This window comes from Mesoplodon bidens (genome assembly GCF_964165515.1).
Source record: "Mesoplodon bidens genome assembly, chromosome: 19".
NCBI lineage: Eukaryota > Metazoa > Chordata > Mammalia > Artiodactyla > Ziphiidae > Mesoplodon > Mesoplodon bidens.
In genome coordinates this window covers 4512496-4538956 of record NC_138179.1, presented here as the reverse complement: position 1 = coordinate 4538956, position 26461 = coordinate 4512496, and the positions used below count along the sequence as shown (strand labels likewise).

At 49.6% G+C, this 26461-nt stretch overlaps 1 protein-coding gene across 3 annotated transcripts in view; it reads left to right on the top strand.

Annotated features, from left to right (window-relative positions):
- Positions 1 to 733: 733 nt before the first annotated feature.
- Positions 734 to 26461, top strand: part of MSI2 (musashi RNA binding protein 2) — a 394222-nt gene continuing 368494 nt past the window's right edge. For all 3 annotated transcript variants that reach the window (XM_081220215.1, XM_081220214.1, XM_081220213.1), the window contains exons 1-5: positions 734 to 802; positions 1107 to 1147; positions 1484 to 1565; positions 2283 to 2367; positions 6217 to 6258. In XM_081220215.1, coding sequence (XP_081076341.1) covers positions 741 to 802; positions 1107 to 1147; positions 1484 to 1565; positions 2283 to 2367; positions 6217 to 6258 — 312 coding nt within the window. In that variant the 5' untranslated portion in view covers positions 734 to 740. The remainder of the gene's footprint in view (positions 803 to 1106; positions 1148 to 1483; positions 1566 to 2282; positions 2368 to 6216; positions 6259 to 26461) is intronic.

Genomic DNA, 26461 nt, shown 5'->3' with positions numbered 1-26461 from the left:
GACGTCCTTGACCTAAATTTCTGCGCGGTGGCTGGAAAAAGGGCGCAGAGCCGGGCAGGCGACTGTTGCCATCCCCGGATCCAGGCGGCCGGGTCCGGGGAACTTGAATGGAGAGGCCGAACTAGAGGGGTGGGGGGCATCTTCTCCCCTGCCCCAGTGAGGAGCCGCGGCGAGCTCCCCGCGCCTCCCCCTCCCCCGATCCACCCGCCCCCCGCAGCCCATGTGATCCAGGGAAGTCGGGGTGCGCTCCCCTTGGCTCGGCCCGCCCGGAGGCGGGGCTCCTCGGGCCGCGGGGTTCGCGCACCGCCCCCGTGGGTCGGGCAGCGGGGGGCAGAGTGTGCGCGCGCGGGCAGGCGGGGGCCGCACCGGGGTGCGTGACGTCACCGGCATTGGTTACACGACGTTCTAGAACTCCGCCCCACGTGCGCCGCGGAGGAGGGGGAGGAGGAGGAGGGGATGGGGGTGGGGAGGAGGAGGGGGAGAGGTGGGGATGGGCCGGGGGGGGGCGGGGACGGGGGGTGTGCGAGCAGCGGGGCTGAGCTAAGCCGAGCCCACGTGTGACGGCTCTCGCCGCTGCCCCGGCTCCGCCGCTCTTAGAGAGATTCGGAGGAGCCCGGGCGGGGGGGAGGAGGAGGGGGAGGAGGGAGCGGGAGATCTCGGGGCTCGGAGCCGGCCGCCGCTCCGCTCCGATCGCTGTGGGGCTCGGTTTTTTGGGGGTGGGGGGGCGGGGGGGCTCAGATATGGAGGCAAATGGGAGCCAAGGCACCTCGGGCAGCGCCAACGACTCCCAGCACGACCCCGGGTAAGTTTCCAGCCGCTGCCCACCGCGCCGCCTCGGGCTAGCTCTCCTTGCAGCGGCGGGGACGGCGGTGCGCGGAGCCGGGCATCTCCCGCGCCCCCCCCCTCCCGCGCGCCCCCCCCCCCCCCCCGTGGAAGTTACACACCTTTGGATTGCATTTCGCCGTCACCTTCTCCCCCACCCCACCTCCGGGCTCTCGCTCGCTCGCTCCCCCCCCTCCCCGCTTTCCTTTTAGCTTTTGTAAGTTACACGTCAAAATGGCCGATCTGACATCGGTGCTCACTTCTGTTATGTTTTCTCCCTCTAGTAAAATGTTTATCGGTGGACTGAGCTGGCAGACCTCACCAGGTAAGGGAGGGAGGGGGGGACGCCTGGGTCCCCCCCTTCTTGGCTTCTTTATTGCTCTTTGTTATCCCGGTGTAGGAGCCCCCCCCCCTCGCCATTGGCTCCCCACTTCTCCTGTGCAAGGTTATTTTTTTAAATAGCAAATCCTTTCCGAGCCCTCTACGCGACCTCTGTTGCCGAATTTCCCCCGCGTGTGCAAAAAAAAAAAAAAAAAAAAAAACCCAGAATAACAACAGAAAACTACTTTTGGTTTTTGTCCTTGATCAAAATTTGCATTGCTTTTTTTTTTTCCACACCTTCTCCCCCCCGCCCCCAATCTCTCTCTTTCTCTCTCTACAGATAGCCTTAGAGACTATTTTAGCAAATTTGGAGAAATTAGAGAATGTATGGTCATGAGAGATCCCACTACGAAACGCTCCAGGTAAAGCATTCCCTTCTGGATTTTGTCTTTATTTTAGAACAAAGTTTAAGTGTTATTTTTGGAGGTGTCTTCGGAAGTAGCTAAGCGGATTTAGAATGGGGCTCAGGCATGTGGCTGGTTTCGAACGTCGCTCCATCCTCCCCCCTCCACCATTAACCCCAAGGGTTATTGTTAATTGGGGCTGAATTCTGGATACACAGATGCCCACATCTCCGCTTTAAGTCATTTTCCCGTCTCTTCTTTTTCTCGTGTTTCAAATGACATTCAGCTTCATTCACTTTCTACATAGTTGTTTTTTTTTTTTTTTTTTTTTTTTTAATGTGTGCTTCCCCCGCACTCCCAACTCCCCGAACTCTTAAGCCCCTTGAGAAAGCTGGTTGGATCTCCTCTCAGTGCCTGGGTTTCTTCGGAATAAAACAAAGCGTTAAAGAAAGGGAAGGGGAGGAGGAGGAGAGAAACTGAGGTGGCGAAAGAGTGGAGACACCAGCGTTCTCCAAGTTACCTCCACCCGCCCTGCCCCCGTTCCACTTCCCCCATTAACCTTGATGCGTTTCCTTGCGAGGCCGAGGTCTGTAGGCAGGAGGGGGTGGGGAGGGTGGGGAGTGGGGGTGAGCGGGGGCAACTTTGCTCTCCGTTCTGCATTAGGGCTCGCTCCTTGTTGCTCTCGATGGTGTCACATTTTCTTGTTTGTTTTTCTCCCTCTTTGTCTCATTTCAGAGGCTTCGGTTTCGTCACGTTCGCAGACCCAGCAAGTGTAGATAAAGTATTAGGTCAGCCCCACCACGAGTTAGATTCCAAGACGGTAGGTTGCTTTTCCTTGTTGTTGTTGTTTGCCCCTTTTCAGGACCGATCTGGGCATTGACAGCCCAATTTAAAGAGACAGTGTCTTCTTTTGCTTCTGTGCTGAGAACTGGGTACTTTGAAGCAGAGGTTGCAAGTCGCTCCTAAAGTTTGCCGCAAAGGCTGGATTTGGGCTTTTCTTTTTAGAGCCTGTCCCACTGCAGCCCCAGATGCTGCCAGCCCTAGGCTTGGGGGAGGGGTTGGCTTGGGGAGAGGCTATCTTCCGGGCCAAAGGACCCTGCGAAGAAACTCCACCACCGATCAGAGGCAACTTTTCTTTGTCAGCCGAGCCCAGCCCGCGTTACCAACTGTGGCTGTGGGAATCGGCTCTTAGGAGGCACAGCTTGCTTCATGGCCAAGGGGGACAGGGGGCCGAGGGGGACTGGGGGCCGAGGGGGAGTGGGGACGGGAGGAGGTGAGGGGGCGCTAATCACAGTCCAGGCAACAGGTTCCTCTTGGGCGCTTCGGATTTGAATGTGGTTTGAGAAGGGAAGGATACCTCCCAGATCCAAGCTGGGCATCCAGTGGGTGACTCCACATGGTGTGAAATCTAAGGCTGATAAGGTCTTGGGTTTCAAAGTGGTTTTTTTTTGTTTGTTTGTTTGTTTTTTCTTTTCTTTTTCAGATCCTTTGAGTGTGGGTACTTTTACAGCATTAGAAGGTTTTAAAGTCCATTGTTGAGGGGATAAAAGTCTCTAAGGTCAGAAGAGGAAGGGAAGAAAGTATCAGTGTATAATAATACATTTAATGGGGGAGAGGAAGCGGAGTTCATAGCATTTTATTGTGGCTCTCCTGCCTTCCTTGTCTACTAGAATATCCCCACGGTTTTTATTCATCCGCCTTAAGGCAGGGGCCCGGAGATGACTTTGGGATGCAGTGCTGGGCTGCTGGGGACTTCACCTCTCTGTGGTGGGTGAGTGGGATGGGGGCCGGCGTAGGAGTGGGGGTGGGGAATCTTGCTCTAGGCCCAGCTGCCCGTGCGCTTGGGCAAGTTCTTCCCTGCCTCTAGGCCTCAGTTTCCTCTTCTGTAAAATAAAGGAGCGGAACAAGTGATCTTCTCTTGCCCCTTTTGGCTTTAACACTGAACGACAGAGAAGACAAGAACCTGGCCACCTTTGGTGCCCTTGAATTGATTTTGCAAATTTACTCTTTTTCTCTGATCAGAGGTCAGGTGCACGCCTCCTACCCCCCCCCCCCCAAAATAAAAGGCCCACACTTTAAGCTGTTTTATTAATTGCACTGAACTTGACCTGGCTTGTGGCCCAGCCTTCTTGCACTTTCTGATCATTTAATTTCAGGGCCCAGTCGTTTGCAGGGTGATAACGGATGTCTGAAGAATTTTTATCTCTTTGACTTCTTGGCTAGACGGTTCAAAAAGCTAGTAAAATTAAAGAGGAAAGATATTTCAAGGCAAATTCGGGAATTTATTATTCACCCCTGTGTCCACCCCGGGTGGGAGAAGTATTATAGTATTTGATTTCTATGGTGTCTGGTGGGTCATCTCCCTCAGTATCAGGTGCAGCGCCTGCAGTTTTCCCTCACTAATTGTTTGTAGACATGTTGTGGTCACTATTATTTAGTATAACCTAGCTTTTGACTTTGTTTCAACGTTCAGTGCCGGAGGCAGAAGCGGTTGGTTTATTGACATGGAAACGAGGATCTTGTTTACTGTTACCTTAAAAGCTTTGTTTAGGTAACGGCCATTCACATCCAAAATAGTACCCTAGTCTTTTCCTAGAGGATTTGTAGCTACAGTAAGTAGAGTTGTACTTAACTAACTAATGTTTCATTTTTGGTAGTTTTCTTTTTCGTTCGTTTTTAAAAAACAGTTGACAGGGATGTACAAAAGGTTGGGATTTGCCTTACTTCTCTTGACTCGTCCTCTCCTTTTAAGATCTCAGCGTGTACACTTGGCCCACGGAAGATCTCTCCTTGTGGTATAACACGCTGTTACCGCAATACCCTATACAGGAGTTCTGAATTGGCTTCGAGTTTTGTAACTTTAGATTATATAGAATTTTTTAGCGCCCTGCTTTCTTTACTTCTCCCTGCTCTCCTCTGGCTCCTGGCCTTTCCCTCACCTCTGACATGTTCCTCACCTTTTACCCCACAAACAAGGTGACTTATTATTACAGTTGTGTGCTGATCAGCTAAAAAAAAATAATAATAACTTTGGGAGAGTGTTTATGAAAAGACATATCTGTCTTACGTTTGGTCAACAGAATGGAAAATCCACACCTGTTGTATTTCTCCTGTCGACAGCTCCTAGTCTGTGCTGAATATACCTGTAGCTGTGGTAATGTTAATCTCCATGAAAGGGTAGTTTCCTAGATCAGAGATTTTTGTCTGTTTTAGTTTTTGCAAAGTAATCTCTCATTTCTCAGGTGATGTTTAAAGGTGGAAAACACGCTGCAGACTTTTATGAGGTCTTTAAACTACCTTAATAAAAGTGGTAAATCTTTATGTCTTACTGGTTAGGTCCTAGGGGCTGTTAAGTCTGGGAACAGAGTTAGCTCTGGTGTGACTTTCCCCCTCCTCTGTGCTTTTTCCCAAAGCATTACTCTCCCCGCCCCCGCCCCCCATGGCAGAACTGAAAACAAGGTTGAGATTTACATTTTAAAAGGGGAAAATTTTAATATGAAAGCCAAAGCGGATAAATAAATAACTTGTAGCTGTATTCATGCCACGCTCTGTGTTGAATTTTACCCAGAGATTTGTGACATTTAGAAATCTAATGAAAACTAACAATGGGAAGATTTTTTCATTCTTTTCTTACCCATATTTTCTGTCCAACAACTTTTCCCCCCTCAAATCAGCCTATTACACTCAAATGCTTCTGTGGGAATTGTTCAGAGTTTTAAAGCCAGTCCCTGATTCAGATCTGCGGATGTCTGATCTGGTGTACTGGTGGTTTTTCCTTTCAGACTGGGGCTGGGGTAGGGGGAATATCCTAAATGTTGCACTGGATTCTGACCGCTTTTTTTCAGTAATTTTTTTTGTTTGTTTTTATCCTCTCCCCATAGCGGCCTTACTTTTCTAATATGGGTTTAGGTTGCTCATAGATTTTTACCCCCTGTGATTTTGAAAATCCAGGTGCATTTCTCTCCGATATTTCCATTTATTCAAATTTATTATTATTATTGTTAAGAACCCACTCAGGCTCTGTAGTTTTTTTGACACCTGCTTTCTTTTGAGGTATAACTACAGAACAAACTATCCTTTTGATTCATCTTAGGTAATTTTACTTTTGCCAAGATGAGTGAATTAATTCAAGCAGAGCATGGTGTTGCATGTTGATGGGGAGTTTTTTGGACGTTGTTGACTTAAACAATTTTTGGAATCCCCTCCCCACCTGTGTTGTTTAGTTATCATTGAGGAGGAGAACTACCATCCAGTTACGCGCTGCTGGAAGGGTCTTCCATGTAAATTTCAGGTTATGATTTTTTTTTTTTCAGTGATGATGTTCTCATCTTTTCTGCCAGCCGTGCATTGCAAATTAGATGCATGAAGCCCTAATGCAAGCAAAGCCCTTGCCTAAATAAGAACACATGAGATCTGGTGTATTACAGCATTACACATTGAAATTCATGGTGGGATGTTTCAGAAAGGCGCACTACGTTTGTTACATTTTGGGAGAGACTGTTGCAGTTTAGATCAAACTTTAAGGAAGCTTTTAAGTTGCCTGAGAAGTTACTAAAAGCTGGGTTAAAAGCCTGAGAAATGAGTGATTAATAACTAGGTGATTAGTCAGAATTGTTTTTCTCCCCTCGGAGTCATGCAGCTGACTCCTGCTTTTGCATTTTTTCCCCAGATTGACCCCAAAGTTGCATTTCCTCGTCGAGCGCAACCCAAGGTAAGTAGGAGAATCAGTAATAGGATTTTAGCACTCCGAGGTGGTTGCCAAAGATTTCAAGTTTCCAGCAGAGCAGTGACAAGGAAGCGTTGAAACCTGGTGCACACCGTTTCTTCAGGGTATCGGCACCTGGCTGTGGAGAGGCCAGGGCGGGCGCTCTGTGAAATAACCGTGCGTCTGCAAGTCAGCTGTCCCCAGGTGGGTTCTGAGCATCCCGCTGGGGGTAGGGGCAAGCCCGATCCTTCCTGGGAGGACATAGCTCCATCTGTTGCAATATTTATGCAAGTGTTCTATTTATTTTTTAAGCATCGCTGAGATCATATCAGGAAAAGTTGGACATTTCCTCGTGATTCTTTGTTGGAGGGTACTCTTCTGAGGTCTTACGACTTAGAGTTTATGGAGGGCAATAGAGTTTAAGTAAACAGCTTGTCCTTTCTTGGAAAAGCAACTTTGTAGACCCATGAGGCCCTCAATCTGACAGGAAGCGTTTGGATGTATTGGTTTCAGGTAGGTTGGGTAAATCTGGGCACACTTGAAGCCCGCAGTGCTACTCATTGGTGCAGGTGCTGGTGCCTGGGCGGAGAAGTGCTGGAAACGTTGTCCCTTTGTAGGAGTGGTACTACAAGGCTTGCTGAAAGGCTTGAGATAGGCCTTCACCTTTTCCCAAGTGTGTAGTTAACATAATGTTCACTGAGCTTGCCAGGTGTGGCCACAATATCACAGCTGCATAAAGCTTAAGGTGAAATTTAAAGGGCCTATGGCTTCCCCGCTACATTTGCACTTTTAAATTATACTTTTTTCTTCCCCGGGTAATATCGGAAGAAATACTTTTTCTGCATCTTGTGGTCTTGGCACTCTTTTAAGGGAAAGGGGAAAAGGTGAAGCGTTTGACTGTAGGTCATAAAGGGATAGTGCTGTGGTTTTAGCAAATTCAGTTTATTTCTTTAAGCATGGTCTCCCAGAAGTGGAACCTTTCAGCTGCAAAGGAAGGAATGGTTCTGTACATTAATGAAGAAATAGTTGGCTGTTGTGGATGGTATTTTGAGAATTTCAGGTTGGAGCCTGCCATGCGATTCCCTCCTTCCTTCCTCCCTCCTTCCCTCTCTCTCTCCCCCCTCTTTTTTCTTTTTTTTTTTTTTTTTTTGCGGTACGTGGGCCTCTCACTGCTGTGGCCTCTCACTGCTGTGGCCTCTCCCGTTGCGGAGCACAGGCTCCGGACGCGCAGGCTCAGCGGCCATGGCTCACGGGCCCAGCCGCTCCGTGGCATGTGGGGTCTTCCCGGACCAGGGCTCGAACCCGTGTCCCCTGCATCGGCAGGCGGACTCTCAACCACTGCGCCACCAGGGCAGCCCTCTCCCTTCCTCTTTCTTCCATGTCTTCCCTTCCCCTTCCCTTCCCCTCCCTTCCCCTTCCCTCTTTAGAAGGAAACACAAATCTCTAAACAAAAATAGTGAAATATTTTCTTTAGGCATTTTTTTCCCTAAAGCTTAAGCAAATAATAGGAATTAATGAACCAAAGAGGTTAGATTATTTCTGTACTGAGCACAAACTTTGGGACCGTATTAAGTGTTTAAAGGTTGCTTTCCAAACTGTGTGTGATCCTTGACATTTCAGAAGGCTTCCAGGATTAGCAGTGTTTCCTCAGTTTGGAAGAATTGCTGTTTCTTCCATAAATGTGAATCTTCAAATTTCCAGGTTAGTCATTTGATCACCGGGAACTCGGATCAGATTACCCTAGAGGGAAACTGGAAAAATCCCTGACTTGGTCAAACCATGGGTTTGACCTGTTTTCTCCTCTCCTTTGCTGCTCCTCCCCAACCCCCCATTTTTTTAAAAACCAGGAGGACAGACAATATTTTATTTTAATATACTCTGGCATTTGGCTTTTCACTGATGCATTGAACTTAAAAATGAGGCAATATTTCTCAAACTTGTCAAAGTGTGCCCCCACCCCCACCCCCACCCCTGGAGTCTGGGTTGGCTTAGGTGAGTTATCAGACTTTTGGATGTGAGCTAACATCAAACCAGTTGGGGAAGGACATCTTTCCATGGAATTCTAGGAATTTCGTAACAATACTTTACTTTTTATGACACGTTACTTTACAAGGAACTTTCCTGTCCACTATCTCCATCTGAATCCCAGGTCCTGCAACACTGAGAAATCATCTACCCTCAGTTTGCTCATCTGTAAAATGGGAGTGATGACAGTAACGCCCTCAGAAGGGGGTCGTGAAGAGTAAAAGAGCCTGGCACAGGGTCGGGGCCTTGAGACTTATCATCCTCATCCTCACCAGCATCATTATTGTTGGTTTAATCACCGTTGTTGTTGTTTTCAAGCCTAACAGCCTGTGTTTGGATCCCAGCTGTGCCACTTGTTAACTGTGAATTTGGGCAAATCATTTAACTTCCTCACATCTCAGTTTCTCATTGAGTTTTGGTGAGAAGTAAATAAATTAAGAAAGGTAAAGTGCCTAAAAAAAGAGCTAGCCTATGGTAATACCATATGTGGGATCTGCTGTTTTAGTTTTTTTAATTTCTTTTATTGAAGTACAGTTGAGTTACAGTGCTGCGTTAGTTTCTGGTGTACAGCAAAGTGATTCAGTTGTACGTGTGTGTGTGTGTACATATATATGTATTCTTTTTCGTATTCTTTTCCATTCTGGTCTAGTTACCTAATGTTTTTCTTGTTATTTTTGGGAGGCCCTCACACTAATCCTGTGAGAGGTCTAGTAATAATGACAATGTTAATTGAGTTTGTGTGCCAGGCACTGTGGTAGGGACATGATGTGTATTCACCCCCTCAGTCTTCACCTCTGCCCTGTGAGGTGGGTGCTAGTATTATCTCCATTTTCTGAATGAGGAAACCAAGGCACAGCTGGGTTGAGAAGTGGTGTAACCTGGCCCCAGAACTGGGCCCTCTCCCGGCATTTGTCCTGCGGGGGCCCTGAGAGGTATGCAGGTGGAGTGGCTCTGAGCGGTCACCAGGCTGTGCGGAATGGAACCACAGCCGGCACCTCCGGACCTCGAAGTTCCACGGTTGGGTGATTCGCCCAACCCTTGTGATGTCATACCACTGTGTGACACTGGTGTGTCTCAACATCCTAGCCCTCAGAGCATCTGTCAGAGGGTTCTGGGGTTGAGGACGGGGTGTGGTGGTTGGGAACTGGGGCAGGGTGTGGAGAGAGCGTCTTCCTTGTCAACGGTTATTTTCCGATAGAATTTGAGTCCGACCAGGGGGATTTCAGACTGAAGGGAGTGTTGGAGGCCAAAACCCAGCTGGCAGAAGAGTCGAACGTTAACTCAAGCCTTGTTTATTTATTGTTTGTCTCCAGTAAAACTTGTGTGCGTTTGCGTTAGGGTCTTAGTGGCAAGGTGAGCTGTGCCTCTCCTCCGGGACTGGGTGAAGAGCTTGTCAATGATGCGTCAACGTGTCTCTCAGTTAAGATTCATTTCCCTGCTCTCTGGCCCTCCCTCCGTGCTAACACTTGCCAGAGAAATATTCCATGGAGGTGTTAAAACAAGACTGGTGGAAAGAAACTGTAACTGAATACAAAAGAAAATCCGCGGCAGCGAAGAACAGATTTCATATTAGGATTGTCATAATATTCTTTAATGTATCACATAAATAAAAATCAGTTTTGACGAGAATTTTAATGAGCAGCCCAAGGAAGGGTTTTGAATCCTGCAGTTCATCTCTCCCTCTTTGTGACAGAAATGTTCACATCTCAAGTGAAGTGTAATGGGCATTATTAACTAGTCGAGGGGAAGCTCTTTGGAGACTAGTGGCCGTTAATTAGTGAAGTACATTTTGGTCAGAAGAAGATAGGTCTGTTCTGTATCTTTCTATTTCTCCGGATGGTGACTTCATCTGGTAAAATATGTAAGAGTTTCCCTCCCCTCTATCTTTAAAGATTAAAGCGGTCTTGCTACTCTAAAAAGATGACTTAATTTGAGCCGTTGGAGAAACGGGGATGATTGGGATCAATCATGTCATATCCTTTTGTCGGTCTTTTTGGGCAGAAGTGTTGGCTACCTGGAAGAATTTTGCTCAAGCTCTTGGGTTCTTTTTCTTGTGTGGAGAAACCAAGAGACAGCCTAGCATCTTGGGGCAAGAGTGAGTCTGGGCGTAACTCACCATCTGCCCTAATTATCCTCATGTATAATAAAGCATTCCCCACTCCCCTGATTACCATTTTCCTCCTTCATTTTTCGAGGCCAGAACCTTATCTGTTTATCAAGAGAGATCTCATTTGTTCAACCTATCTCCAGTTGCCTTTGGTCACGGCCGGGTGACCCTGGGCAAATCACCTCGGGCCCGCCAAGCCTCAGTTTCCTCCCCCTTTAAAACTGGGATCGTGGAGCACCCCACATGGAGCTGTTTTCTTTTTTCAAAAATATTTATTTAGTTAGTTAGGCTGTGCTGCGTCTCAGTTGCGGCACGCGGGATCATCGTTGCAGCATGTTTAGTTGCGGCATGTGGGCTTCTTAGTTGCGGCAGGCATGTGGGATCTAGTTCCCTGACCAGGGATCGAACCCGGGCCCCCTGCATTGGGAGTGCAGAGTCTTAGCCACTGGACCACCAGGGAAGTCCCTGGAGCTGTTTTCAAGAGGAATGCAGAAGTCTTTGCCGGGAGCCTGGCACCAAGTAGCACCCGGCAAAGGTCTGCTGATACTATTATTATAGACTTATTTTTGTAGAATAAAAAAAACATGATGGTGCAAAGGCCCTAAGAAAATTCTTCATTGGAATGTAAGCCCCCTGACGGCAGGGGGCTGCTGATGGTTGGCATTTGGTAACTGTTTGTTAAATGAGTGCGTGGAATCCAGCCTGCCTTTTTCACAGGGGAGGCAGTTGACGCTCAGGGGAGTTATGTCGATTGCCACAGGCCACATAGCTAAGTTGTGGCAAGGTTGAGCTAGAAGCCGGGTTTTCCTGCCCCCTGGAAGGCTCTCCAGATGGGTTCAGTGCAGCCTGGGTGTTTCACGCGCCCATGTCCTGTTCCGGGGGAGCAGTTTCTTGGCAGCTTCTCAAGGGCGAGGGGTGAGTTTTCGACATCTGGCCTCCCCTGCTGCTGTGGGTCGGGTCCTCCTAGTGTCTTGCAGATCGTGGGTGATGTGCAGCTGTCATCTGGGCAGCCACAGTTAACCGACCTGCCGGTGGGTTTCTGTCACCAGCAGGGATGTGGTGGGGTGTCTGCAGCCCTCGTCCGCAGCAGCGAGGGCCTCGGGGGGATTAGTGGCTTAGCTTCTTTCTTTTCGGGGAGCCTGGCTGCTTCCTTCCTTCCCGGTAGCAGCAGGTGTCCGCTCGGGGGTGGGGCGGGGAGGGCACCTTCTCCTACAAATGTCCTTTCCCTGGGTTTTTGCCTCTCCTCACATGCTTTCGTTTCAGTGTTAAGGTCAGTCCACGCGGATGCTGGAGGGCCTGTGTTCTATGTCAGGTGATTTTGGCGGACAGGTGAGACCCCTGTGCCCCTCCGGGGAAGGAGAAGGAGGAATGCTCTGAGGAATCAGCTGACCCTCCTGGGTGCCTCTTGAGGCGGCATCCATTCTTTTTGTCCTATTTTGTATTTTTAAACCCCGAACGTTCTCCGGCCAAGAGCCCCGAGAACACAAAACACAGATGGGGCTCCTCATTTCTGCCCTCTTGTTTGATCTGGTGTGTTCATTTACTAAGAGCTCCTTTCATTGTTTGTACTTGCTCACTGTCTATGTGTGCACCCACTTTCGAGGGGATTTAGGAAACCCTCCTTGGCTTCCCAATGCCCACTGAACAAACTTTAAACTTAGCCTGGGAGGCAAGGTCCTTTAAGATCTGTATGGGGGTCTCCTTCCAACCTCTTCCCCAACTCATCTAACCTTTTGCTGCTTAGAACCTGAGTGTTCCGCCTTCTCTGAAGAGCTGCCCTTTTGTGGGTCCCCATCTGCGCTGCCTTTCCTTCTCTCTACTGTACAAAACAGACCCCTCTTCCAAAGCCCGAGTTAGGCGTTACCTTTTCCACGAAGCTGTCCCTGCTTCTTGGACGTAATACTTCTTTCTCTGGATTTTCACAGCACTTCACCTTTTCTTTGGTTATGGCCCTTCCAACAATAATAAATTAGCAAAAACTGTACTGATACATCCATTAGGTATTGTGCAGGGCACTCACTCATTCATTCGTTTATTCACCAAACGTTACTGAGCACCTGCCATGTGCCAGACACTTGTGTATGGTTCTGGGGATGGTGTGGAGAATAAGACAAAGGCCCTGCCCTTGTGGGGCTTTCACTCTGATGGGGCAGAGAAGCGGTGAGCAAAGTATACAACACACCGGCCGGTGTGAGAACCTCAGCAGGGTAAGAGTGACGGGGGTGGGCACTGGCCATGTCTTTAATACATTCAGATGCTACATTCAGTGTTCAGTAATTATTTCTCAGTCTCTGCCCAGCACCGGGGACCAACCTCTGTGTTAGGGGCTTTGTTCTGGGTTTTATAGTTCCTTAGGTTCATGCCTTATTGCCTCTACTGGGCAATAAAGGCACAAGCATATTTTACTAATTAAAAAATAACCCTCAGCTTTTAGTCGTGCTCTTTTGCACACTGTGACCTCCATTTAGATAGAATGAACGCAGGATGACAAAGGAGACACGGTGCTTATCTTCAGGGGTCTTACCTCTAGGTTGGAAGGACGGGGTCCTGCCCGTGCTACAGGAGAGGATGCAATAAGCACGGTAAGAGAGGTCAGAACAGCATTTCGAAGAAGGAGGAGTGAAGATAGCCCCTTGGGGGAGGTGGTTTTTGCCCCAGATTCTGAAGAACAGGTAGGGAGGGAGAATGGCAGGAATGCAGTTCTTCCTACTGGGGGCCAGGAGGTCAGGAGGTCGGCACCTGCAGCTGCAGGAAAGGGTGTGTACTGCTGGGAGCTCTAGGATGGGGCCTCCTTGGCAGGCTGGGCCAGCTCGTGGAAGGCCTTGAATGCCAGGCCAAGCAGATGCGGCTGTGCTTTGTGGGGCAGGCGCTGGGGAACCTGTTGTGTGTGTGCAGGACCATGGAGCTGCTCCATACCATGTGCTGAGCTCTTCTGGACCAATGTAGAAGCTGGGTCCCTGTTAGGACTGTAGCTGTGCCGTTTCATGGAGAACTTCCCGCCCTGGACTTGTGCCTTAAGCATAATTCATACTGTGTTCTTTCGACCCTTTCTTAGGAGTGATGTTCTGGGCGGATACCACCCCTGATGTGTGGGGCGTGTGGCAGCTACAGGGAGCTCTATCATTCTCCTGTTTCCGCCTTCTCCCCTCCTCTCCTTTTTGCCTCCTTAACAAGGGACCGTGATATAGACAGAATTCCAGAGTTTTGTACTTGTGATCTTGACCTTACCGTGTGTAGACATTGAGGTTTGGAAATCACAGATTGTATGACACCAACGGCTGCTCTGTGGCTCAGAGCATCCTGACCTGTGATTTCATAGGTAGTATCTGCTTGGGGTCACCTTGGGTGAGTGGCTGCCTAGTGTGCGGGACGTGAGGTTTTGGAATCAGGACCTCTGCCTTCCGTGCGGTGTGAGAGGTGTGAACAGGCGGGGTCTTGGGCCCGAGCCCCCCGTAGTACATTGGAGTAGCAGCTGAGGATGGTTGGTCCAGTTGGGACAGTATTTGGCTCCCAAATACAGCAAGGTGTCCCTTTTCACCCTCTCCTTCAAGGGTAGATAGCATCAAGCTCCCAACTCTCTGGGAAGTTATTCTTAGGGAGGGTACTTCTTTATTTTATTTGAATAATCAAAAAGAAAAGTCTTAAACTCAGAATAATGACTGTCACATATTGTGTTTCAGTATATGTTCAAGGAACCATATAAGCCTCTATCTGCTTAATCTCTAATTTAGTCCTTACAACAGTCCTTGGCATTAGTTGGTATTCTCTCCATTTGACAGATGGGGAAACTGAGTCCGAGGGGAATAAGAAGCTTTCCTAGGGCCACAGAACTAGTAAGGGTCAGGCTTGGCCTTTGGTCTGAAGTCTGTCTGAATCCCAAGTCCCTTTGCCCTCCTAACCAGTCAGCCCCACTGCATCCAACCCGAGTGGGTAGATTTTAGGTTCTTGCGCTTTGCCTGACTGTTATAAAACGCTCAGGCTGAGGAGTAGCGTTTGTTCTCCTCTGGCCAGGAAGTTTCAAGTTAGTTTCTATTGCCTATTTTTTAAGAACCTGTTTAGCACAGTTAAATGCCACTTACTAGCTACAGAGTTTTAGACAAATCACTTAATGGTTTTGTGCCTGCGTTTCTTCATCTGTAAAATGAGGATTTTAATATTTCCTACATCCTAGAATTGTTCAGGGAATTAAGTAGGTTAACACATATGAAGGGCCTAGGGTGATATCTGCACGTCGAGGGTCCAGTGTAGGCATCCGTTACTGTCCCCAGAGACGGCACTGCCCAGATTGTAACAGGCCCTTACCTAGTAGCTCATGGGTTGATTGGTACTGTGGGCCCTTTCTAGGGGTGATGGATAGAACAGCACGTGGAGATTTGGGAAATTCTGTGTCAGTGGCTCAGTCTCCGCCTGGGGTCCTGGCTCTCGAAGGGAGCATCCTTTATCTTGGGGATACTCCATGGGCATTGGGCATGCATTTCCTTTTCTGCATCTGATGCCTGTTTTTGCTGTTCCTGAGAGTGGAGTCCTGAGGAGCAGCCGGGGGACAGCCAAGACACCGCTGTGTGAGAGGTGTCCCTGTGAGCCTTCTGTCTCCCAGTCCCCTGGTCTTTATCTGCCTGGGGGTGGTTCCACCAATGACTGCCCTGAAAGCACCACATTCATGTATTTGTCACTGGCTGTGACAGGCAACTTAATGCTAATGGATTCTTGCTTTAGCCTGTTGTCTGCGATGAGTTTCACCCAAATGTCCTGAAATCTAAGGCATTAGGGGTGTATTTGTCACTGGCTGTGACAGGCAACTTAATGCTAATGGATTCTTGTTTTTTTTTTTTTTTTTTTAATGTTTTTTTTTTAAATTAATTAATAAATTTATTTTTGGCTGTGTTGGGTCTTCGCTTCTGCGTGAGGGCTCCCTCCAGTTGCGGCAAGCGGGGGCCGCTCTTCACCGCGGTGCGCGGGCCTCTCACTATCGCGGCCTCTGTTGCCGCGGAGCACAGGCTCCAGACGCGCAGGCTCAGCAGCTGTGGCTCACGGGCCCAGCTGCTCTGAGGCATGTGGGGTCCTCCCAGACCAGGTCCCAAACCCGTGTCCCCTGCATTAGCAGGCATACTCTCAACCACTGCGCCACCAGGGAAGCCCCTAATGGATTCTTGTTTTAGCCTGTTGTCTGGGATGAGTTTCACCCAAATGTCCTGAAATCTAAGGCATTAGGGGAACGTGTAACTTTTATGGCAGGGGAGGATTTTAAAGATAAATAGGGTTTTGTACGTAAGGGCCTTAAATTTAGGTTAGGGACAACAGCGGCCAAGGAGGGGATCTTGGGCCAGCCCAGAGTCTTCTTTTTAAGAAATCCATTCAGAGCTCTAAATTGCTGTTTCTGTTTCAATTACGTGACAGTTTCAAGGGTTTAGAAAAATCTAATAAAATGGTCTTGATGATTCATTCTGGGGACGGAGTGCTTTAGAAGATCCAGGAGAATAAATTCCTTGGGGGTCAAGAGAGTCTGTTCATGCCACCCCGGGCCTTCCTTCGTCTGGGTTTTTACATTTTTATTGTTTTGAAGGGCAGAAAACGGTGTGGGAATGTATGCAGGGCTTCATCTGTATCCTCCACCGAAATGAATTATTCTCTTTGGGCAATTGCAAATAGACAGGCCCCTGCAATCGCTAGCTTTTTTTTTTTTTCTTTTTAAAGCCGGCCTGTTGTAAGTGACTTTCAGAGTATGGTTTGTGTGTGTAGTGATTTTGAATAAAGCACCAAAGAGAAGAAACTGGAGGAGGGGAAAATGTGAGCAGAGAGGCCCTCGGGAAGTTTTTTTTTTTCTCTTCTCCAGTTCAAGCTTTTGATAGTTTCCCAAGGAGCTGAAGTTTACAATGGCAGCGGAGCCGGCTTCGGGCTGCCTGCGGGAACAGAGTGCAGAAAGACCTAGTGTAGCAAAATGTGATGCTGAGTGACATTAATGAGGTGACGGCTCCGGTGGGAGGGGGGCAACTGTCCAGCGAGGTAGAACGGTTCCCAGGACTTGCCCTCTGCTGAGCGTGTCTCCTTCTGCACACGTGTGTGTGTGCACGACGCACTCGAGTTTCCTGTCTTCCAATGAAAGTTGTAACCCCAAATCCTGCTCATGTGGCTGCAGTATTCTCTACCCTCGAGAGGCCATGTGTGGCGAGGGCTGTATTCCCACTTACTGAAAAGTCAAGTTTTCAACCGGGAGGCATTTTGTTTTACCTTCTGAGCATCTGCTGGGGCCTGGGTGGGTGGCTGGTGAGGCCGCCTTGGAGCACCAGGGCCAAGAGTGTGAGAAGTCAATATCCTCATCTCTGAGATGGATTCCAGGGAGGCAGGAAGAGAAGGCCTGTTGGCCAATGGCTTTTTTTTTTTTTTTTTTTAAAGCCCTAGCCTGATAACATTTCATATTGATGGTATAGATGGAACATTGCAACAACTGCTTCTTAAATATTTTAGTGCCTTAGAGAGTATTTCCATGTTGCTCTTGTGCAAGAATTTCCAGTTACTCAAGAAAAGCTACGACATTTCAGGTAGATTACCTGGTAAGGAGGTGGGGAGCCTGCGTCTTGCTGCCTTACTGGATAGGACCTTGGGAGGGCGTACCTGACCCGGTTGTCAGGCACTTCCAGAAATGAGGCTGGAATCTCTATCTGATTCCTCATCCTGGTGTTGGCATGAGCCTTCTAAAGAGTAATCGGCAAGTGTTTGAAAATCTGCTCTGAGATCTTTAAGAAAAAAAATCTACATGGGACCTGGAGTGGGGTGGGTGGGTGGAAATACAGTGTGTATTTATTGGCACATGCCTGTTTTTGTTTTTTGGTTTTTTTCCTTTCAACTCAGTTCCCTCTGGAATATCTCTCGAATATGTCATTTTTGTAGCTAAAGGCAAACAAAAATGGTTAAACTTACACACATAACACTTAATAAAAGCCAGTCAGTAGGTTCATTGTCTCTTTCACCTGGGGAAAAAGGATCAAATTAGGATGCTTGAACCTAGGAAAAGATCGGGCTGTGAATCTCCACAAGACTGCTACATGTATCTGTTTCCTCTTCTGTTTTCAAAGCAGATAATTGGTTTTAGTAAGAACTTCTGACTTGATTAGGGGACCCTTAGGAAATTAAAGTGTGTTTGAATTTCACAAGTATAATTTTAATTATACAAATTTTGCATTTTTCACTAGGGAGCCAGGTTCAGAACTTGTTTTCCTGTGCTAATAGGGGTAGTAAAGCTGATTATGGCAGAATGCCTTACTTAAATCACTTTGAAAGTAAAAATCCACGGATTTGATCATTGTTTTTCCCTGCAGTACACGATGTTCAGGTTAACGTCCGTACGTGTCCCATATCCTTGTTAAAAGTGATTTTTCACTGGATCCACACAACTGTAGAACCTGACTGACGCAGTGGGGAGGGGGAACCTCATTATGAATTTTTCTGCTGTACTTGCTGAAAGAATTCTATTAAAGTGCTTTTGAGCACAAGTCCTGCCTGGGCAGCTCGCGTTTGGCTCGCTGCCACGTTAGCATGTTGTGATTGCCTTTATCGCCACATCATCCTGTTTGCTCAAAGCCTGTGCATTCACAGCGTTAGTTCTCCTCACTGCCCCGCTTCAGCATGACCCCAGTGGATTAAGCAGAAGGTACCGTGGAAACAGTCACCTGAGTTCTTCCCTAAGCTGTAAGAGATGATGGAGTGAGAATGATCAGACCCCCCGGGCATCCCCGGAGAAGGACTGATTGTGCTTATGGGAAATGACCATTTTTCAGGGCTATCGAGACAAAACCCCCCAAGTGTCGGGAAGTGCTTTGGGGGTTTGAACTCAAACATCCTCAAACATCTCCCCCTGTGCAGGGTTGCTTTAAAAGCTGCCTAGAGACCGGCTCCTCAGGCCTTCTGGGCTCTTGTCTTAGGTACTGACAGGAGAGTTTGAATAGAACAATTATTCATGTTAGAGAAATCGTGAGACCAGCTTGGGAATGAGTTGGGGTCATACAGGTTTGGGGCTGAAAATATGGGGAAGAAAGCTCCAAATGGAGGCCTGATCTCACTCCATCCCCCACCGTGCACTGAATCACTGACTTTGTTATTTTTATTCCTTTCTCTTGAGGTGGTATGGCTTAGTGTTTAAGAGCATGGGCTCTGGAACTAGGCTGAGTTTGAATCCTTCCTCTGCTCCTTAGCAGCTGTGTGATCTTGAGCAAGTTATCTAAATATTCTGTGCCTTAGTTTTGTCATCTGTAAAATGGAGATAGTGTTGCCTTCGTGGGGTTGTTGTGAGGATTACATGACTTAACATTTAAAGTGTTAAGGACAGTGTCTGGCACACAGCGCTGTGATATGTGAGTTCCCGTGTTGTCAGGAAGGGTGATGTCCTATGGCAGGTTTGGCAAAATGACTGCCTTGGTAGTTGGACAATTGTTTTAAGGGCAGCAGTCTTCTGCCTTCCTACTTTTTAAAATGTAATATTCGAGAACTACAAAAGAGCATATAGACACACACACGTGGATTGTGTTCATATATGAATATACACGACTTGAGTGGAATTGCATGTGATTTGGGTCCGGACAAGCGCGTGTGCTGTAACACACGAGCCTTGTGCTTTGACAGGAGCACGGCCTTCGGGCTCACAGGGACCTAGTCTGAATCTCGCTGCACTAACTCTGTGACCTTAGAAAGGTGTCCACACTTTTCCGAGCTTCAATTCTGCACCTAAAAAACTGGATGGTTGAGTTGTGGGTCTGAAATGAGACACTGTAGATAAGGCACCTGGTGTGTGGTTGACACTCAGAACATGTTAATTTCTTCCTCATGACCAGGGAATTTTTTTTTCTTTCTTTTGTATCTTGAAACTGAGGGAGATGCAAAGTGTTCTTTTCTTGCTGGAGATGAGAATAAAAGTCAGCTGATAAGTCCTTAGCGCGCTGAGTGGAGAGAAGCAGATCTTAAGGAAGGGATGCTGGCAGCCGCAATCTACCCGGATTTTCAAGCGTAAGGCAGTACTTTTACTTTGTCAGGAAGCTTAGATGGTGTCAGCAAGTCTCTGAAGGTGGGCTTGTTCCTCTGACCCTCGGTGGTCCCTGGAAGCGCTGGCTGGGTGGTTGAAGAGGTTTGGGGGATGCTTAGAAGGAAGGAATAACTTCAGGGAAAGACGGGCTCCCCGCTGTGAATGAGGCCAGGTGGGAGGGAGGGAGAACCTTGGGATGGGGGGTGTGTGACCTTTTCACAGAACTTTTACTTGGGGACGTGAAATATTAGGTTTTGATCCACAAGCCCGTGGGTTCAGTCATGTGAGTGGGAGTCCGTTTGGCAGTGCTCCAGGAAATGCCCACGGGTCCCAGCTATCGCCTGCTGGGTCCCTGACCCTCAAATCTGCTGCGGGGGATGGGAGAGCCCCCAGCATCTTAGGGCATCTGCAGTTTGCCTGTCCTCCTCTCTTTGCTCATTTCCAAATTCGTCCCCTCCACTTCATATCTGTCAGGAGGAATCCGCCGGCCAGGAGTTGCTGGAAACGGAGAGCAGGATTATGATTTCAAGTGGATCCTGGGCTGGGGGAATGGGGTGTGTGTGAGTGTTAGCATGTAGAGGGTGGAAAGGGGTGGCCTGGAGGAGGGAACTAGTAGTAGATTACATTGACTAATTATAGGGAAAAAGCCATATTTGCTGCTCCATTAAGTGATTGCTAGGCTATGAAGCAGTTTATTGTAATTAATGCAGAAACAGCAAATAAATGTTGGGTTTGGAGTGGAGGGTCTCCAGACACCCCTCCCCCTCCAGTGCTCTGTGTTCGCTGCACCCGTCATTATCCTGTAGGTAAAGAGCCTTGGGGGACGCCTGCATCTGGTGGACTGAGGTGTGGAGTCTTCGACCAGTTTTCTGCTGGTTTATTGTGACAGCTAAGGAAGATCTCTAGCCTGATCTCCTCCAGACTCTTCCATTGGGGTTTTTATGTTTGCTGAGGATGAAGGAGGAGGGACAAAGCCAGGCCATCACTGCTATTCTTGCCACAGTCATTTTAATTTCAGGGCACGAGAGTGGCAGGTTATACATCCAAGTCCATCGCGCTACGGGCCGTGTGGAGTTGTGATTGCTTTCCTTGATGATTTCTTGTTCAAATCAGCGGTGCTCTTAATTTTCCAGATGAAGTAAGAAGAAAATTGGAGACTCCTCTCCCGCCCTGTGTCTCTTCATCCAAGGTTTTCTGAGCATGACTCTGATTTGGAGGGTTAATATTAATTAGGAACCAGTTTAGACCTCAGTGGCTTGATGAGGGAGCTTCATGTCGTGACAAAGGTGGCTTCTTTTTGCACGTGCCTGCTTTTGGTGAAAATTTCTGGGCTTAAAAGCCAAGGGAATAAAGAGAGAGAGAGAGAGAGAGAGAGAGGGAGAGAGAGAAAGGGATGAGGGCCTGTCTCTTAAAGAAATGCAACAGATTCTCCTGGGCCTTCAGGGAGGAACATGACGAGAGCTGGGCGTCTGGGTCCGGAGGAAGGTCTGCCTCTCTCTGGCCTCTCTCCCTGTCCCCAGCCTCGTGGGGCCGGGACCGGTTTGCCGCCGCTGCTCTTTGCCTCGGTTTCCTTCTCTGTAAGGGAAGGTCCTGAAAGAGGCACGACTCATTTCCTTAGTTTCCAAATTGGGTGATGCTTGAATTCCTCTGAGGCAGGTGCCCCTGTTAGTGCCAGGTCACAGGCAGATGCTTCGTTTTGTGCTGAGGCTCTAGGTTCTTGCTTCCAAGCCTTACCAGTGCTTACTCAGTCTTTTTGGGGAGGGTGGCAGAAAGGACAAGGACAGAGAGAGCCACCAGCCCCACTGTCCAGTTAGGGGACAGGAGCCCCAGACAGCCAGTGAGCTGCTCGCTTCAGGCTGGATCGCATTAGGGACCTTTCTTCTTTGGCCTGTGGGTTTGGGTTGGTTTTCCTTTTGCCGGGCGTGGAGGGGGCAGGAGGGAGGGCCGCTGACCATGGATGTGAATGTTCCAGACGCAGCGGGAGAGGCCTGGCTTCTCGTTCTTAGCTCGGTGCTGAGTAGCTGAACTTGACCTTGGGCTAGTTGCCTGGCAGCCCTGTGCCTCCGTTGCCTCATCTGTAGACTGAGGAAAGATGGGGGGGTATGTGGTGGGAACCAGCTGCGCTTAGGGTTTCAGAGAATAGGCTTAGGAGGTGGGCAGTCTTCGAGTTTTCTTTCTGGCCTAATAACTTCCTAGCTGTGGGACTTTGGGAAGTTCACTTAACTTTGCTGGTCCTCAGTTTCCCCATCTGTAAAGTGGGATAATGTAAGACTAGTATTTCCCTTGCAGGGGTGTTGCTAGGATTGCCTGAGGGTGTTCATGAAGGGCTCAGCATGGTGTCTGGGGCGTGGTTGGCACTTTGATAAGTGTGAGCTGCTTTGACTGTGAACAGCTCTGCAGAGGTCCGACTGAAGGTGCCCGAGACATTCGCCAAGGTGTGGCCACCTCCAGAAGACACCCGCGCTGCACAGATTGACGTTCTGATTTGGACAGAGCCTCCTGCAGAGGGAGATTTGCGGTCAAGGAGGCGACGTCTGCCTGACATGCCTGGTCCGGAGCTTAGGTGACGACGTACCCGGGCTGTGATCCGCCACTGCCCAGGGCGTGGGCCCCGGCTGCCTTGTGTACCCTGCAGGGCAGAGGAAGCTGTGGGGTGGGCCCACCTGTGTTCCCGGGCACCAGACAGCTTCACGGGTGTGGGGACCGCATCCTCCCCGTGTGTGACATCTCAGCTGCAGCAGGAGGGAAGAGGGAGAAAAGGAGGGCCGATCGCCAAGTGATGTGGAGCCTCACATTAGTTCTTGGAAGCCCACGTCTGGTACTTTCTGAAATTCAGAGGCCTTGCTTGACCGAGGCAGGCCTGGTCAAAGGCCGTTAGCGATTTCAGAACGTCGTGTGCTGGGCAGACAAAGGGTCTGTCTTTTGATTGCTTCCTCTCCCACTGTCCTCCCCTCTTGGAGCAAAACAGGCACCAGCACCTGTTTCTCATGCCTGGTGTGTGCAGGAGGAATGTCTGAAGTGGGGGCGGGTCCAGCCCTCTTCGGCCACCTGCCCCGGGGAGCGGTGGACGTGGCATCTTGTGGCCAGCCGGCTCCCACCCGCTGCAGCCTGACTTCCTTTTCGGGGGCGGGCCTGATTAGGTGTTGTAGGAGGTGTTGGTATACTATTACTGTTATTCCCTTGAAGGGAGGATGGGAAGAGGGAGTGTGGCAGAAAGCATCTTGTGGGAGGGGAAAAAGGGGGTCTCTGCAAATGAGCACAGCCCAGGCCATGTACTGGACAAACATAGTCTCTTAGGGTGCTCTCGGGCCCTGTAGAGACTCAGACTCAGGCACTGGCCCTGCCCTCCCAGCTCCCAGGCTGGAGGGAAGCAGGTATATAAACCAGGCAGGGTGCTAGGGTAGGGGCAGTGGCCGTGCTCGGCTGGACCATGCACAGGAGGGGCAAAGAGGAGGAGAGGGCAGGGCAGGGCAGGCCTATCAGAGGAGGCCTCCGGGAGCTGCATCTCGAGAGGAGAGATCCTCCAAGTCGAAGGAAGTGTGGGAGCAGTTAGGCAGCTTGGCTCTTGCGGGGCGGGGCAAATTGTTCCTTCCGGTCTGGAGTTCACCACGCAGAGGCGGATGGGGTGAAAGACTGATTGGCTCACCGCACAGCAAGTGACTGGAGCTCTGACCCCGAGTCAGACCAAAGCTGGAGAGTGGGGTACAGTCCCTGTGTTTGCATCTGGCAGGGAACATATCCATTAAACAACTTATTACGGCATCCATTATTGGAGGACGATGATCATAAATGCTACAGAAACACATAGGGTGTTTCAGGGAGTGTATCTTTGCCTCTGGTTCCCTCTCCCAGTGCCTCCCAGCAAACCGGCGTTGCTGCTCCCTCTCTGGCTGGGTTCTCCTGGGCTGATTCTGCTCCAGCCCATTCCACTTAGCTCTCCCTTCCAGCAGAACCCGAGCTAGGATCACGCCTTCCAGAGAACGCTTGAAAAAGCCTTGTTCCCCAACAGACTGCATGTCAGGCTTTCCCGAGTGCAGCCGTGCTCAGCAGAGGCCTCGAGCCATCTTTACATGTGAGAGGTGAGCAAATCAAAGGTGAGCCGTTCTTCCTCAGTGAGGCCTTTTGTGTAAAAAGGACCTTCTGGAGTAAAGCAGTCAGGTTGACTGAAAACTGCCAGAGCTGCCCAGCAACAGACCTGCTCCGTGGGGTAACTCAGGGAGAAATCAGGGCCGGGAGCAGACAAAGGATGCCCGGGACGGAGGTGGAGGATCCTGGTGGAGATAAAACACAATCTGAAATGTGTCTTCAGTTCGGATGTTCCGTGGAACCAGGTTGAAGTGGCTGACAGGGGACATCAGCATTGGCTGTTTGTCCCTGCTCTGACTGCTCTGGCTTTATTTCCTCTGAGATCAAAGCCGGGAGATGAGGCTCAGTTGCAGGCTGCGTGGGTGTCCCTTCCTTGGTGACCTTGGGGTCTCGTGTCTTTCCTTGGGGTCCCTGGGGTTCGTTTCAGACGAGGTGTGTTTGGTCTCGCGGTCAGAGGGAGCGCTTAGACGGAAACGCTCACAAAGGGGCTTCGAGAGGCTGGAAAGCAGCCTGGAGGCCAGCCCCGTGTTTCCCAAGGATTCCCAGATCACAGGAGTCTGGAAGTTTCTCTTTGCAAGCCTTGCTGCTCCTCCGAGGGGCCATCCTGCAGGGTGTTCATTTTGCACTGAGACAAGGCGGAGGCCTGGAGAATGCCTGCCTCCCCGCCACCCACCCCGGCTGCAGAGTGAATCCCATCCTAAAATTAGTGCGGGCTTCCGAGCCGCGATTCTCGCCGATGTGATCAAGCAGCACGTGTGTGGCCGGCCCGTCTCTCAGGAGGGAAGGATGCTGCTTCATGTCAGAGGAGCGTCCGGGTCCCAGGGCGCCCCCTTCCCTGCTTCCTCTCTCCCCTCTGTGTTCTGCAGAGGTGAGAGGGGGGTAGGAAAGGGTGTGTAGGGGCCATGTTTTAGCCTGTCTTTCGGTTTTGCGTTACGTCGCCGTCACAGTAGGTAGATGTGCCTTGAGAATCCTTCTGAAGGTTTTATAATGGAGTCCTTTACCTCAGTGACAAGATACTACTCACCTTCCCTAAAGCGTTTACTTGATGCTCTGTGGACAGAGGGCAAAACTTTTTTTTTTTCTAAGAAAATATGTCGTAGAAGAGGCTTGCCGTCCAGGGCAGGTGGGTGGCCACCTATTAAAGCTTTAATAATTAAGGAGACATCTGGGTCCCTGAGTGGAAGGCCACCCTTCTGGCAGGGATGATTCTGCTTTCGAAAGGACACGCGAACGGCTGTGACTGGAGTTGTATTTAATTTTAAATTGCCCGTGTCCGGCAACCCTCTGTTGCTCTTTAAACAATAAAATGTTTTCCATCTTCCCGCAGCCGTGTTCTCTGCGTAGGGGCTTTGCCTTTCTGCGGGGAGAGGGAGCTCCTGGGCCTCTCCCTACTCCCTTTCTTCCCCTTGCAAACTCGCCAGGATTTCTAGAGAACACTAGTTGTGGAGTCCCCACCCGTCAACTCTCCAGAGTGGGTGGCTGGGAAGTTTATAAGCAGAGGCATCAGGCAGTAATGTCAGCCCCTGGGGCTGAAGTGCTTCCTCTGTGGGCAGGAGGACCCAGAAGTCCTTTTGTGTCCCGGACCCTTACCAGAGCTCCTATCTTCTTCTCCAGCTCAGGGGGGGCTTGATTTGTCTGTGATAATCAGAAACAGATTTTGCCTCCTGATCCATTATAGATGTGTTTGAGATGGATGCCAAGCCTGAAGCCACTTAAAGAGCATGTGAACGTGTATTTGGATACAAAATAAAGACGGGCTAGCAGAGAAGGGTCTTCTTCGAAATCCCCCAAACCAAAAACGTCTCGAAACGACAACACACAACAGTGACAAAAACACTCCATCCAGACCCTGGAAAGGCAGCGAATGGGAAGAGAACATTTGGCTCCAGAGTCATCAGAGGTGGTGGAGGATGTGAAAGGGTGGAGGACACACGTGGCCGCCCCAGAGGCATGGTCTTTGGTGGGGGGAGGGGGCGCGTTCCCGGAGCCTGGGGGCTCCCAGCTGAGGTGGCAGCTCGGTGGGGACTCGGGGGGCGTTCACAGTGTGCCCAGCGGGTCTCTGTTCCTTCTCAGGAGACCCTTCGGTTAGGAAATATCTATCGCTCTGTATTTGCAAACACTCTTAAAGGGGCGTGATGCCAACAAAAATAGGCAACTTTAGGCGATTTCAAGTGTGTTCAGGGCGGCCCTCAGCGGGGAAGCCCATTGCTCTGATGCCCTGGATCAGCACTGCCCAAGGTTTGTTTTCCTTTTTCATTCTAAAAAGGGGCCTGCAGAGTTGAGCAGTGTTGGGGTATTGGTTTCTTTTCATCCTTGTGGACTTGTTTCTCTTTAATGAAGGCCCCTCCGGCCCTCCACCCTCCACCCCCGAGGGGTTGTCCGGGCAACGCCTGGCTGTGAGGGTCCCAGGTGGCCCTGGTTTCAGGCGTCCTTAAGGCCCAGGCCTGTGCTTGTCCACAGCCCTCCCCCCACGGTGTTTGCAGTTCAGCCACTGGACCAGAACTTGCACTCGTGTCCCTCACTCCAAACAAAAAGTAAACCTGTATGCTCTAGGTATGTATTTCAGAAGTGTGTATAAGTGTTTTTTTTCTCCTGATGAGTTTGTTGCCTACAGCTGTGCAGCCACAGCTGGCTTTGAAATCCAGAAAATATACATGTTTTTAAGTGACTGGGGGGTCAGGCTGGTTGAAGGAGGAGATGGGGTGGTGTGGTTTGACTATAATCACACATAAAACGCTCTGACCCCAATTATTTTTTGTGGCCGCAGCATGTGGGATCTTAGCTCCCCGACCAGGGGTCAAACCCGTGCCGCCTGCAGTGGAAGCGTGGAGTCTTAACCACTGGACCGCCAGGGAAGTCTCCTGACCCCAATTTTTAAAGAAATCATTTAATTAAAATATGGTCAAAGACAGTTATTGGGAAGAAGAAAGTTTTTAAGTTTGGGATTCCTGTTTATCCGAATGAAGAGTGTTTCTGGT